Consider the following 14,608-nt stretch of genomic DNA (forward strand, 5'->3'; position numbering starts at 1 on the left):
TGGGCCTGGCCCAACTAATGCAAAAATACCTTTTGAATCAGATTGAGGGATACACATGACTCAATCGTTCCTTGGACGCAATTGCTAGATCTCGCCTATTGAGAGAGCAAATGATGACTCGTCTCTGGCGCTCTCGCGAGCAGGCTGGTCCAATAATGTGTAATGTAGCTTCATTGGAGTAGTTTTGGGATGCTTCTATAGACATGTGCAGACCGGTTTTAGAAGCTTCTGCATGTGTTTTTTCTTTTTGGTTTCAATCGGTATTTTTTTCATTGGTTTTCCTTGGGTTATCTTATATTCTTTTTTTTTCTTCTTCAGTTTCTTGTTTTATTTATTCTTGTCAAATACTGTACATGTCAATTTTTAAATATGAGTTGAAAGAAATTTGTATACACACTGAACATTTTTGTGAATACATGTTGAACATTTGTCAATACACAATGAACATTTTTCAAATGCACGTTGAACATTTTTCAGATGCACACTGAACATTTTCCAAATACACGATGGACATTTTTACGAATAAATGTTGAACATTTGTCAAGTTCACTTTGAACTTTTTTTGAACACACATTAAACATTTTCCGTAATGGCATGAACAATTTTAAAAACATGGGAACCATTTTTTTTATGTGTTACTTACCTTTTTCCAAATGTTACGAGCTTCTTTTTTAATGGTACGAAATAATTTTCCAAAATCATGAAACGCTTTTGTAGATTGAACATTTTTAATGCGCAATGATTTTTTTAGAAATTATGCAAATTAAACTAATATAAATATATATTTAAAATATTTCAAATATAAACAAAATAAAATTAAGAATGAACGAAAAACAAAGAGCGAAAGAAACAAAGAAAACAAGCCAACTGCTCTTTTCCCCACATTTGCTCTCGCCCGCACCACGCCCGCTTCCGCTGCCACCGCCGGTCCGCCCATCCCCTCCGTCCGGTCTAAGATTCGCCGCCGCCGCCTTCTCCTCCTCCTTCGACCGGTCCCCAGATTTGCCTCCGCCGCCCTGAAGGAGGGCCGCCGCCGCCTCCTTCTGCTCCTTTGCCGCCATCGAGATCCAGGAGCCAGAGGGGACCTCACCAGCCCTCTTCTACTTCTCCGCCGCCGCCGTTGAGAGGTGGTAGCCGGCCTCCTCTCCAAAAAAAATTAGCTTGCTTCTCTCACTCAGATTTGTTATGGTTGTTCTATATAATAAATGGTGATTATATTTTTGTTGGTAATGTATTTCTAGTGGCACAAAATTGGTGGATAACTGGATATGAATTCTTCTAAAAGAAAATAGGGAATTGATAAGCACATTTGGATTTTGCCTTGTACTAGTTTGCTCATGAGGACTGATGATAATTTAAATTTGATGCCAAAGATGATGTGTTATGTATATATCACTTTGCACCTTGGTTGGTAGCTTGCATCTCATATCGATCAGAAGTTTTTCAGCTAGGTGCAACCTACCAAACAATATCTGCTAAATACATCATCTCTCATACACCCTTAGATAGAAACAACCAAACAACATCTCTGCTCAGCCTGCCCCAAAGCATATAGGACACCAAACACACATCTGAGCTTATCTTTGCATCAACTCAGCCAGGATCCCAGATACGATACAGGCTGGAGTAATGTGAACAACCTGACAGTGACACACCCTTATTTTCTGTTTCGCGGTGCCGGAATATAGCATAAAGCTGTTTAGACATTTGGATACTACTGTAGCCACTGAAACTTACAAAAGGTGCAGAAATTGCTGTCTATGACCGGTCCTATTTGTCGCTGATGCAGTTTTGCTGCTTGATTTTGGAGTTCGTATGTCTTTTCTAGTGCCAAAAAATGCGTTATCTGCTTGTTTTGTCCAGTGTCGCAATGTAAACTATTTCTAAGTTGTCTGGTTGTTGCGTTGATGCACATAATTGTTGAGGAGATTCATTTGCGGCGTTTGGCTAAAATTGTATGGCGAGTTTTAGCGGTGTCATACTCGCTTTGTGTTTCATATATGCATATTGATATGTATTTTTTCACCATGCTTTTAGTAATAAGCTAGCTTGATTTTCAACTTTGTAGGCATCATACATATATTGATTTGTTTGTGGTCATTAGTCGATAGCCATACAGGGCTCCATATTTGTAAGGCCTGCCGCTTATTTCCTTCTTTACCAATTCTAAGAAGATAAACTCAAACATCTGTTAAACTTCACTTAAACTTCATGTTATTTTCCTGCAAATTACTTCAATCATAATCTCTATTCAGTTTGCCCTATTGTTTTTAAATGTGTCTGCAGAAGAATTTGGTATCTAGGTTTCCTCAAGAGACTAGATTGCTTACTATGGCTGAGGAAACCAAACCAAAGAAGCAAAAAGATGAGGAACGCATTATAAACCGTCTCCCAGGAGAACTCATTGATCGGATATTTTTGAAGCTTCCAGTGAGCACTTTGTTGAGGTGCACCGGTGTCTGCAAGGAATGGCACAAAATGATTCGAGATCCCCAGTTTGTCACCTCTCACCTCCAGGATGCGCCCCAATGTGCTTTCCTATTCTTTCCACAAGAGTCGATCTCAGGAAAGCTCTATCCTGCTGATGCTATCCTGATTGATGAGACCTGGTCACAGTCAACATGTGCAGTGCCAGTGGTTGGCCCTGGTGATTCCCTTTGTGGTTCATGCAACGGTCTTCTTTGCTTATACACAAAGTCGTCAACACTCAAGATAGCTAACCTTGCAACGGGTGAATGTCTGCATCTTGATAAACCTGTAAACAATTTAAGGGGTGATCACTTCTTCTTGTATAACTTTGGATTTCACCCAGTGACAAAAGAATACAAGATTATACACTTCCTTGGTGATTCTGTTGAGGGCCGCCCTCTCCATAATAATAGCAGGTTCAGAGTCGTTCAAGTTTACACGCTTGGTCATGAGAAATGGAGAGATATCAAAACTCCAGAAGCCCTAAGTTTAAACTGTGTAAAAAACTCTGGAGCAGTTAATATTGGTGGAACAATGTACTGGCTAACTGAAGACATGGTAGCTAGCTGGCAGCATGCAGTTATTACCTTTGATCTCAGTGAAGAAAGTTTTGCACGGATACAACTGCCAGCAACTGTACTCGAAGACTCGGCAGGTGGTGGGCCTCGTCGGTACTGGGTTCATGGTTTTTGAGTCGCGACTCATGCGAGTCGCTCTGGGGCAGCGACTCGGAAGAAGTCGAGCCTGCGTTGTGACTAGTCGCGACTGAGAGTCGCGAGTCGACACTAAGTTGAGTCGACCATATTTTTGCGACTCATAGACTAGTCGTCGACTAGTCGCGACTAGTCGAGCGACTCAAAATCCATGACTGGGTTAGAGAGATTGATGGGAAGATATGTATAGCAACGGCTCAAACCTGTTCCTTTCGGCCCAGAAGGCTTGTTGGTAAGCTGCAAGTTTGGACACTTGAGAACAAAACGGAGCAAAGGTGGAGCCAGAAGTACAATATTCAGTACTCACCTGATTACATTCCGGGTCCAAATTTGGTTCATAGGGGTAAGATCATATTGCAACGTCGTGACCGTAACCTATATTCCTATGAGTTGCTTGGGGACAATTCCAATACTAAATTGTGTAAGATGACAAAGCTGTTAGATTTCAAGCCCCACAAGCCTGACAACATGCAATCCTACATCTGTGTGAAGTCACTTATACGCTTAGATGTATACAAGAAGGCTGGCATTGTTCGTAGGCCAAAACAGCGGGGAGTGTGGGAATTGAAGAAGTGGGAAGTGTGGGAGCACAAGCTCTCTGAGAATGAAAGAATATGGACCGATACTCATCGAGACGAGCATGTGGGAGCTGTATGTAGGCTGAATTCAAATTTAGCTTAATGAGAATTTGTTGGAAATTTTAATAATTTCTGCATTGCTATTTGATAGGCACATGCACAATGCTATCACACGATGATCAATGATGTGCTGCCGCGTATATTGGATGACACAATTCAACTGGAAATAGGCATGGAAATCAATCAAATATTTCCGAACATTCCTGATCAGGTACTTCTTTATCTAAATGGAAGTCAGCATACCTTTTATTTTCATATTAAGTTTGAATGGTCGACAATCATCTGAAAAGTAGAATATTTAATACTATTCTTTAAGTGTACCCTTATTGTTGTTTCAACACATTTCTTGCATGAGACTCCAGCAGCCAAGGCCCCTCCGGCGGCTTAATTGTGTGTCGCAGAAGCAGGACATGGAAAATTTATTTGTTCGTATGGAGAATTGGAATAATATTACGAAGGTAATAGTGTTTCAAGTTTACAAGCCAGATCATATGCAACTGTTCCTTAAGACATGTCAAATTAATAAAGTTTTTTTTTGCGTATTAATAAAGTTAACTTGTCTACAGGCTACGAGGGAGGCAAGGCATAGTATCTTTAGCATGATGGTTAATGCTGTATTAAATCAGGTAAAGGTTTACATTTGCTCTAATTTATTCATGTTTTTCCTTTTTGTTATAGCTCACTAGTTCTTGTCTCCTATATCTGTTTTAATCTCTTCCGCAATAAATAGACAAATTAGCTTCTTTTGAAATATAAGCGAAGTACTTGTATTATCTCCTTTCATACAAGTGATTGACTTCCCCTCTAATACAATTATTTTCCATCCCATATTTTAATGTATGCATACTTGTGTACTTTAGTTCCTTTTCCTTACTGTGCAAGTTGTCTAGTTACTGTGTTCATTACGCTGTTACGTAGCTAGCCCACAGTCAACATACTTTACATCAATAAGAAATATATTTTTATTGAGGTTAACATAGGCGCCCTAAATTTGTGAACTGGGTTTGATTGCAAAATACTTTGCGTGTCTATTCCTTCCTTAACTTGTATTTTCAGATTTGCATAAATATAGGTCCTATCAAGCTATTGATTTTACCACCTTTGAATCGATGGTATTGTCTGCAGTTCCATTCTTGCACATTTGCTGGCACACTAAATGAATAATGATAGCTGTGCATGGAATTAAAAGTTACTTTGGTTGCTGTCAAGTAATGTAGTGGAGAGGTACTTACAATTGTTCGACATCCTACACCCTTATATAGCAGACATATTAGCACAGGAGGAGTTAAGGAACATTCAGTATATGAAGCATGGATTAATTGATTGGTAAACGTCAAAATTTCCATTTCCCATTTTCTGTTTTGAGCTTTGAATTTGAAATTTAATGACATTGTAAAACAGTCTATGCACCTTTTTCTTTCGAGGAAAAGAAAACAATTATGCTATGCTCTCCTCAAATGTGAATTCTACACTCCCCCTGACTTGTGATGAAAGTATTGTCTTGTATTTGAACCCTACTCATGTTTCAGATCGGCGCCTCGAGTTCAGACGCTGGCATTTCTTCTCAGAATCGCAGTGAGGGCGATGATGTGAAGATTTGATACTTGAGAGCTTATCATGACATCCTTCTCAGCTCGCTCAGGCTGTTGTTCAACTCTTGTTTGTTTGTACCCCGAGGGAACGTTTAGCTGTTTCACCTGTAAAACAGTGATCTATGCACTGTCATGTTTCCATTTGAATTCTTGATATTTATGGCACTTAAACATATTGGTCAATTTGAGATGTTGAAGAATCTGCGGGGCAGCAAGACCATTTGATCTGAAGATCAGACTAACTCCTGCCACCGAGTATATATTGAAGATTTACAGAGTACTGTACTTGGAAGTGCGAAACTTGTAGTTGCACTATAATCTTCTATCTATGGATGAAAGCAAAACCTTTCATATTGCCTCTCAAGTCTGAACCGACTGCTCAAGGCCGGTACAAATGGGTGAATGAGGATGCTCCCCAAGGACATTTGAATTTTTTTTGTTGCAAATCATCATCAAACAAAACAGCCCCACCTAAGATAGAAACCAAATCAACTAGTAAGTCGCTAACAAATTGGGGTTCCGAGAACAGCCAATGCCCTCATGAACCATCACTCGGTCCTTGCCTTCTCTTAATGTTTGCGGCCCGAGGAAGTCTGTCGCGCATAGCTTCGCCACAAAGAAAACCTTGACCTTCAATGGAGTTGCTGCTCTCAAAAGAAATTTGGCACGGCGAAAACTAGGTATAACAGGATTTGACTGAAAACTCTTTGAATTGACGATGAAAAAAGTCCCACGATTGAAGGCGTATCCGGTTCAAACCGGGCCAATTCTGCGAGTCAGGCCCAGACGGTTAAATACCGCGCTCCCTCTCGATGAAACGGCGGCGTGATCCCATCTTTTATTTCTCTCATCTCGCGGGGGCCAAGGCGCCGGCGGAGGAGCTCATCTGAATTCGCCCGTGAGTCTCCCCTCCCCTCCCCTACCCTAACTCCGGATCTCGTTTTCCCTTCCTCTACGTTTTCTGCAATCGCGGTTCTTCCGCATCATGCGCCTGCTTGATCCCGTAGGGAATACAAATCGATCGTTAGGGTTGCAACCTGCAAGGGAAAACTCCAATCGTATGTATGAAATTCAGTCCAGCACGAACTATTGGCGGCGCCCTATGACTTGGTAGCAGTACATCCATTTCTTTTATTTGGGTATATAGTTATATTAGATTCAAAGATTATGGATCATGGATTGTTTGACGAACCTCTTGAGTAGTCATATAAAGAGGGATAACGTTTGAGAGCATATGGCGATTTCTTCAGCTCCTCCTGTTTTGATCCCATGATGTTTAAAAGCTCCGCTGAATGATCTTGCTTTCATGTATTTTCTGCAGAGTTTATCCAGTCTCCGACTTCGTTTGCCTTGCCAGTCCGTGAAACTCTTGATTGCATAAGGATCTGGTAGTGCTCTCACTGTGGCTTTCGACCGAAACCATGGCGATGCAGCCAGCAAAGAAGAAACGCCTGGCCAGCTTGCCGCAAGATCTCATCGAGCTGATACTTGTGAGGCTTCCAGTGAGCGATCTGCTGAGGTGCTGTGGTGTCTGCAAGCAGTGGGATGGCATCATCCGGGATCCGCAGTTCACCATGGCACACCTCAGGCGTGCGCGGCCTCGCCCCCTTTTATTTTTCCAACGAGGCCGGGCTTCAGGCAAGTCCTTCCCTAGCGAAGCAGTCCTCTTTGATGAGGCCTGGTCGCCATCGACACGGGATGTGCCCGTGATTGATCCTGATGATTTCTTGTGCGCTTCGTGCAATGGCCTTGTTTGCTTGTACTCGAGTAACTCAACCATCAAGATAGCCAACCTCGCTACCGGTGAAAGTATGCACCTAGCCAAACCCGTCAAGTACGCGACGGAAGATCAATCTTCGTTCTACAGCTTTGGTTTCAGCCCAGCTACAAATGAATACAAGATCGTGCACTTTCTTCCGGGCCAGAAGCTCCATCCTGATGGTGGTTCCTTCAGTGTCATTCAAGTTTACACGCTAGGCGATGACAAGTGGAGGGACGTCAGAACTCTAGAAGTTGTAAGCCTGTACTGTGTGAAACAAAGTGGAGTTGTCAATGTTGACGGAGCAATGTACTGGCTAACCCATGACAAAGAAAGCAACTGGCGACGGGCCGTTATATCCTTTGATCTCAGAGATGAATGTCTAGAAATAATACGGTTGCCCAAAGTTGATTTTGCGGATCCTGCATTTGCTAATCCGTTCTGTTACTGGATCACGGAGATAGATTCCAAGGTGTCTGTGGCTGCTGTTCAAGCCAGAAGAGATTCCGTGCTCGCAAGGAAGCTGCATATCTGGACACTTGACAACAAGGTAGAGAAAAGCTGGACCCAGAAGTATAGTATTGAGTTGCCAGCACTTAGCGTTCTTGGACCGCATTTCATCTACGAGGATAAGATTATCATGCATAGTCGTAATGGTGGCATATATTGCCATGAATTGACAAGCCAGCGATTTACGATTGACGAAACCAAGTTGGTGAAGCTGTTAGATTCCAGCCCCCGCAGCTACGAGAATACGCAATCCTATATGTGTGTGAAGTCACTTGTTCGGTTGGATGCATACAAGAAGGCCGGTATGGTGCGCACGCGAAAGCGAAAAGAGGGTTGGAAATTGAAGAAGTGGGAGGCGTGGGAACATGACCGTTCTAAGATACAGGAGCTGTGGAGATCAGGCCATCGGATTCAGCAAAGGATGCATGTATGATAGCTGCACTTCCCTTATTATTAACCTATATAGTACAGTAGTATATGTTTCATTACTGTTGAAGATTTGAGTGTGACACACTGTAATAACCCTTGTTGGCAGGAAATGGCACATGTGATCGGCGCAGCCATCAGTCTGAACTTGCCTGCCCCACCAGATCAGGTAAACTTATCCTTCCGCGTCGAATTGAAAGTTATCAAGATTTTTACACATTGGATCAACATTTTTCAGTTAATTTTGGAGTGAGGATTCTTAATTAGAACTGCCTGATGTGAGTGTAGCAGGATAGCCCCCACCGACGGCTTAATTGGGTGGAGCAGAGGCGGGTGACGGACATGCTGGAGTCTCATGTTGATAGTTTGGATGCTCCATGGAAGGTATGGTGTGGAGGTCTTCTTTGAGCAGAATCGTTTGCTGTTTGTCTGATGTTGTGAAATTGACATATTATTTATAGGTCTTAGTCCAGGCAGCTGACGCCTTCAGTAGTGAGAGCAAGAAGATGATCCCAGCGGCAGACCAGGCAAAGGTTTGTGATGGCTCTACTAGCTTCCAGTTACTCTAGTAGCCTCCCTGTTGTTGTTACTTGTTTCCTTCTAGTCTAGCATCATTTCCCTTAAATAAGTAAGTTAATCTCTTGCTATTCGGGTATATCAGTATGATGGGACTCACTCTTGTAACACGTGCTTTTCAGTTTAAATTCAATTAATAGATTCATAGCACTGGTCTGCAGTCTGCTAAAAGTTTGAAGTAGATATTTTGATTCATCTTGGAAACATCGAAATTAGACACACATAAAGTTGAAGCCCTGCACCATATGTGTTAATTTACTTCAGCAAAGAGCAGGGACCTTCCTGGTTTTAGAACTATTTGAATACTACAAATCATGCCATTTTACAAGATTGTAGATCAGCATTTGCATACCTATTTTTCTTAAAAAGATTTGTATGCTTTTTCTTAGAACAGTATCCTTTGTTTGGCAGCAGAGAAATGAAGAGGAGAGCGAGGCTGGCCCATCAAGGCCAAAGCGGAAGAAGAAGCCCAGCTCCAGATTTGATTCGTCGACGTGGACAACCTGATTCGGCAGCGCCGGCGGCCACCACCATATTCACAGAGAAGTATAAGAAATTATACTTAACTAGTAGAACGCCAGTGCGTCGTCACGGGCATTTTAAAAATCTTGCTGGTTCATCATTATCATGTTCCACTAAAAGAATATGAGGTTTCCCCAAAAAAGAATATGAGCTTAATGGATACTAGTAAGTGTGCACGTGCAACGCACGTTTCTTTTAACGCACAAATTATACTCTTTTACATGCAACATATGGCAGCGATTTTTTTTTCTATCTCTGCTCTTATAAAACCCCGAGTTGGGGGATGATGGTGTACCTGCCATCTTGCAATATAGACCGCCCGATCTATATCTGACGGATAGAAAGCAAACTATGATAATTTTGCAAAAGGATGCCGGCACCTCTCTCGTTCATCCTTATCTCCCAACTTCATTGTTGAGTAATAAAAAAAGGAAGCCTGTGGAATAATCTGGCATGGTGGCCGCTGCCAGCGTCGTTCATCCCCATGCCTCCGCTAAGTCCGACCATCAATCACGTGCATCTTGATGTTCCATGCAATGCACGTGCATCTTGCTAGTCACACATTCTAAAATAACATATACTTATGCACATCAGATAATATTATTTTTTCATCGTTAAAATAAACATATGGAAGTGGAAATCTCATTTAATTCATCTATTTCTCCCCATTCCAAACAAGTAATGCAACAAATAAATCACAATATAACATTAAAATTCAATTGCATAACTTAGTAATTTACTTTTTTGTTTTCTCTCCCCTTTTTTGTTGCCACTTGGGTTCTGTAAAGAGTGAAAACGTTACAAAAGTGTTAGTGTTAAATAATCCTATCCAAGCGTTATTATCATAAAATATTTGCCAATGACCCTTAACACTTTAAAAAATCGCTGCCAAGTGTTCAGATGCAAATACTTGTAAAACTGGAAAAACAAATTCATGGCATAAAACTCAAAAATAATGCTGGAGAAAACGTAAGTATAATCAAAATTGAACTGAACTTGACAAAATTTAAAATCATAACCTTTCTATGGTTGGCAATGGATCATTCTATATAGCAAAATTTATCTATTTAGAAGCGTCGGACAAAATATCTACCTACTCCATGAAATTTAACATCCAAAGACCACAAGATGACTTGCATGATTACAAAATTTGATATAATAAAAATCTTAATAGTTTTATAAAACTTCCAAAATCATCGTGACTGAACACCTTTTTTAACCCATTGTGAAAAATCGCACGCGCACAGCCAAACTGAATTGTACAAAGTCCAACCCTAAAAACAAACCAAATGACCAAAAAAGGCTACTTTGATTAAAAATTGAATTGGACAACGCCCAATGCTACATCTGTAATTACGACTTCACCAAAAGGGCTAAAAACCAACTCAAAAAGAAAAGAACCGAAAAAAACTAAGAAAAAAAGGAACACCTGACTCTTCCTCTCAGTTCTCATCACCTCGTCACCTACCTTCACTGCCCTTATCACTTCACTGTCTCCCCACTTCTCCCTGTGGCCACAAGCCCACAACTCTCTCTCTACCTCCTCAGGTCGCCCCTCCTCTTCGTCTCCACAGCCGACGTGAGGTCTCGCACCCCCTCTGCCCACTCTTCTCCGCACTTCCTCGTCGAATCGGTCTCTGAAGTGCCCGAGGATCCGCTCGATCTCGGCATGTTCGCTGGCTGACCCAGTGCTAGGCGTGGACGAAGGCCGACGCGGAGGCGCGGGACTCGTCTCCACCAGATCGGCAGCCGTGGCAATCATGCATCCGGAGCTCTGTGGCCCGGCTCCGTGCCTTCCTCTCCGTCTCGCTCGCCCGACGCTTGGAGCGTCTGCTCGTCGTCGGCTCCCACCACCCTGTGCGTGCGGCTGTGCTGTGCCCTGCCCTGCCCAGGTGCGGCAGTAGTGCCGCGGTGGCTGGTCCCCTGCAACTGCAAGCCGGCGCCGGTTGATGATCTATTCCCCACTCCAGCTTTCATATATTCTTAGTTCTGATTTGAGGTACTCCCCATTCCCCACTTTTGCTAATTCCTTTTTTTTTGCGAAACACTTTTGCTGATTCCTAGTTGCTATTCATCACTGTACAGTACATATGTAGCTCAATATCTTAGGTTTAAGTATGAGAGTCGCTTTAGAATCGGGGAGGAAAAAAATAGAAGTTGGAGTAAGCTGTTCGATTAGACGTTCTTAACTTTGCTGCAACAACTGTTATGAGTGGAGATTCTAGTTAGTTAATATTCTTGAGGCAACCATGTTGTCATAAAGTTGATTGATTGGTGGATTTGAATTCTGGGTGGCTAGGGGCATTGTCAGGAGCTAGGGACCAAGACAGATGAGGTTGATTTGGCTTGATCCTGCCAAAGAAATTTACTTCTTCTGAAAAGACGGAAGCATGTTTTTAGAAAATTTATGGTTAACTTTCCATATCCGAGATTTATAGCAAAGCGAAGAGACAGGTTAAAGAATGAATAATTGATATAGCACAACCTTCTAGATGTATTTCTTCTTGTCCCGGACTCCCGGTTATAACACCAGTGCTTTTGCAGGCATACAAGGAATGGATATTGAAGACCATGGAAGAGTCGTCGAATTTGTTCCATCATAAATTTTTGGAACTCTGGATAAACAGAAAGATGTGAATGGGGAGGCATACCTGCCTGCCATATACATCAACCCGAAGCTTTTGAGCGTTGTACAGAAGAAGTACTTGACAGTTTTACTTCATGATAGTCTTGGATTTTGTTCGGTCAGAATGATCAGGTACTTACTCACTTAATTTCCGAGTATACCAGTTATTTGTTGAATGTATTGGTTAGACTCGGTGATACATCGAAGCTTCTCTTTACCTGAAATGACTTAAGGGTGTATTAAGGTAGTCCAATGCATGGGTTTCATATTTCAGTTCTTATATGTCATCCTGTTTTCATAATGCTATGCAGTTAAAAATAAGAATAAATAGCTTACAAAATGCACCTTGTTAAGAGCTCAAAATCACATTTGGCTCAGAAGACCAGCATACCAAATGTACCCTGCTAAGACTCTGCACATATTCTCGTGCCTTAAGCATGATTGCGTGACTTCGGACTCTGACTAAAATTACTCAACTTTTGTTGCCTATACTTGCTCTTCTCCGTACAGGAGAGTTTTTGGAATTGCCTGTACGGACAAGAATGTATGACTGTACTGTCCAAAAAAAAGGGTACACTTTGGCTATCTTAAAACCTATTTAAATCTGGTCCTGATATAGTACTTTTTAGGTCTTAGTTTGGCGTTTACTAGTAAACCTACATTTACACTCTGCATATGGCAACATGTTTATGTAATTACACTGTGTAAGTGTTTGACTGGTCTCACATCAAAGCATAGTTTGAGACATTTCACTGATGAGCACATACATATATATAAAGTTTGCACATAATCTGTTCAAACCGGGAGGGATATAGGGATTTTTTTTAGATGAGACAAACCTGCTTGCAAATCCTAGCTCTGCAATTGATTCTACCTGAATGTACTTTAGTAGATCTTCTCTTGTAAAATCCAAACTGTTTCCGAGCCTATACATTTACTTTCCTATTTTTGTTTATGATGCAATACTTATCCTGCAGCCATCTAATATGAAAATTTTATAATAGAAGATGACCTCATTTATATACAGAAAAATGAAAACTGTTGTAACATTTAGAGCATTCCACTTACCGGATTTTAATTCCATGTGCTTGGATGCATATTTGATAAATCATTCAGTCTTTTAGCTGTGGCACCAACAAATGAAAAAGTATTAGCATCACAAGCCACAAATAAAAAGAAAAACAATCTTATTTGAGAAGATGGGGTGGTAGGACTAACTACAAACCGTAGAAGTGCTTTTGGAACGTCCACTCATCTCTGCCTTGATGAGAGATTCAGGATAGGACCAACTACAGTACCGCTCTCTATCCCTTTGCCTTTTTATTTCGTTAGGCTCTGCAATTCATGACACAGTTTAGCAGTTGAGCAACAATCCAGTGACTGCACCACCTGCACATGTTATGTTCTCCAGTTGTGTGACTGCCGATTGTCCGGTAGCCGACACCTGTGTTACAATGTTACTGCCATCAAGGACGGCAGCAATATGCTTATTTTGCTCGCGGGTTGGACGTTGTCGCTTTAAAATGTCCTCTCTATTTTGTGCATACCGCTCCCTTTCCATTTGATTCTTTATCTCATTACGGTCTAGAAGAACAGATCATAGATCATTATATAGCAATAAAACTGGGCCATATATCATGAAGTTGATCATCATTACCTTGTGATACAGCCAGCTGGGTGTGTGCCCCATTGATATCGGCTGCGGCAATTTTCTTCTGTTTATAGACCTCACACCGTCTCTTATTAATCACGTCCCTATTTTGTGCATACTGCTCTCTATCCCTCTGCCCTTTTTACTTCTTTAGGGTCTGCAATCAATGACACAATTCAATATTTGAGCAACAAAACTAAATCGAGTGCTTGGGTACTGATCATCACCCAAGTGTTGGGTGTTGCTTATATCCTGGCACGGGGTGAGCGTCCCGTCGGGAGTGGTCGGGACCATACAGTCCTTTAACCCTGTGAATGTCAAGAATGTTATCATACAACTGTACCTGAAGGAATAATGCAACATGATGTAGTAGTTGGTAATGCCATTCATCTAGGTCTCTTTCTGGGTGTGTCTTTATTTGTGTTCATATTACTTGTAACTAAAGCATTGGACGATCCATATGCAGATTGGCAAGGCTTTCAGGTGAGGTCAGTTACATACTGAAGAGCATGCACCTGTGTTGGCGACGAGCTCATCAGCGCGGCCGTGGACGGGCGCCTGTAAGTGCATCTAGTGCCCCTTAGTGATTTTGGTGTATTGAAGACTTATAGGTTAAGGGACTAATGCGTTCGTGAGTGTACACAGGTCTATAAGTCTATGAGGAGTTTGATATTTACAGAGAAAGTCGACCCCTAAAAATGAAGTTCTTCAACTGAAGACTTTGATATTCTGAAGACTTTCTGAAGACTTTGAAAGTGAAGAAATTGGTGTGACCTTGAAGACTTGGTATTCATTTGTGGAACATGAAGTGTGAAGACTATTGTTTTCGTAGTTTCATTTTCTCTTTCTTGAGTCATAGGAAACACCGTACTGTTAAAGGGGGGGTCGAGGAAATACTAAGGAAAAATTTCCATGTGATGCTCAACTCAAAATCCTACACCTACCAATCCCTTCGAGTGAAGCCTTTGGAAATCTCATACAGTTCAGTCACTTTCTTCAGTGACAGAGACGAAGTTATTCTGGTCACTGATGAATTTATTCTGACTAAGGAGTTAGGAATTCGTCAGTGCGATACCTACACAGTGAGGAACATGATAGCCTTGAGGAATATGAGAGTCAAATTTTC

The 14,608-nt window shown here is 41.6% G+C and overlaps 2 protein-coding genes and 1 long non-coding RNA gene across 8 annotated transcripts; all 3 read left to right on the top strand.

Annotated features, from left to right (window-relative positions):
* The first annotated feature begins 889 nt into the window (after window positions 1-889).
* On the top strand, window positions 890-5,765 carry LOC119310537. 6 transcript variants are annotated; one of them, XR_005150719.1, is made up of 6 exons: window positions 890-1,127; window positions 2,287-3,833; window positions 3,912-4,031; window positions 4,183-4,278; window positions 4,387-4,446; window positions 5,350-5,765. XR_005150719.1 is itself a non-coding variant. In XM_037586253.1 (5 exons), the coding sequence occupies exons 1-5, from the start codon at window positions 3,609-3,611 to the stop codon at window positions 5,419-5,421; spliced, it is 573 nt and encodes a 190-aa protein (XP_037442150.1). In that variant the 5' UTR covers window positions 3,170-3,608; the 3' UTR covers window positions 5,422-5,765. The 6 variants fall into 6 exon arrangements, 2 of the variants coding, with proteins under 2 accessions (XP_037442150.1, XP_037442151.1); XR_005150718.1 differs by lacking the exon at window positions 890-1,127 and having other exon boundaries at window positions 1,134-3,833; window positions 4,176-4,278; XR_005150716.1 differs by lacking the exon at window positions 890-1,127 and having other exon boundaries at window positions 1,134-3,833.
* A 476-nt stretch (window positions 5,766-6,241) lies between these two features.
* LOC119305715 (putative F-box protein At3g17500) lies at window positions 6,242-9,427 on the top strand. Its single transcript, XM_037582164.1, has 6 exons — window positions 6,242-6,310; window positions 6,734-8,108; window positions 8,217-8,276; window positions 8,396-8,491; window positions 8,569-8,640; window positions 9,095-9,427. Exons 2-6 carry the CDS (start codon window positions 6,834-6,836, stop codon window positions 9,188-9,190), a joined length of 1,599 nt encoding a protein of 532 aa, XP_037438061.1. The 5' UTR covers window positions 6,242-6,310; window positions 6,734-6,833; the 3' UTR covers window positions 9,191-9,427.
* Window positions 9,428-10,685: 1,258 nt separating this feature from the next.
* Window positions 10,686-14,175, top strand: LOC119310540. The gene is made up of 4 exons (XR_005150721.1): window positions 10,686-11,204; window positions 11,750-11,963; window positions 13,949-14,042; window positions 14,128-14,175. It is a non-coding gene; the product is annotated as an uncharacterized LOC119310540 (long non-coding RNA).
* Window positions 14,176-14,608: the final 433 nt, after the last annotated feature.

The sequence above is a fragment of the Triticum dicoccoides genome, chromosome 5B (assembly GCF_002162155.2).
Source record: "Triticum dicoccoides isolate Atlit2015 ecotype Zavitan chromosome 5B, WEW_v2.0, whole genome shotgun sequence".
In the NCBI taxonomy this organism is placed as follows: Eukaryota; Viridiplantae; Streptophyta; class Magnoliopsida; order Poales; family Poaceae; genus Triticum; species Triticum dicoccoides.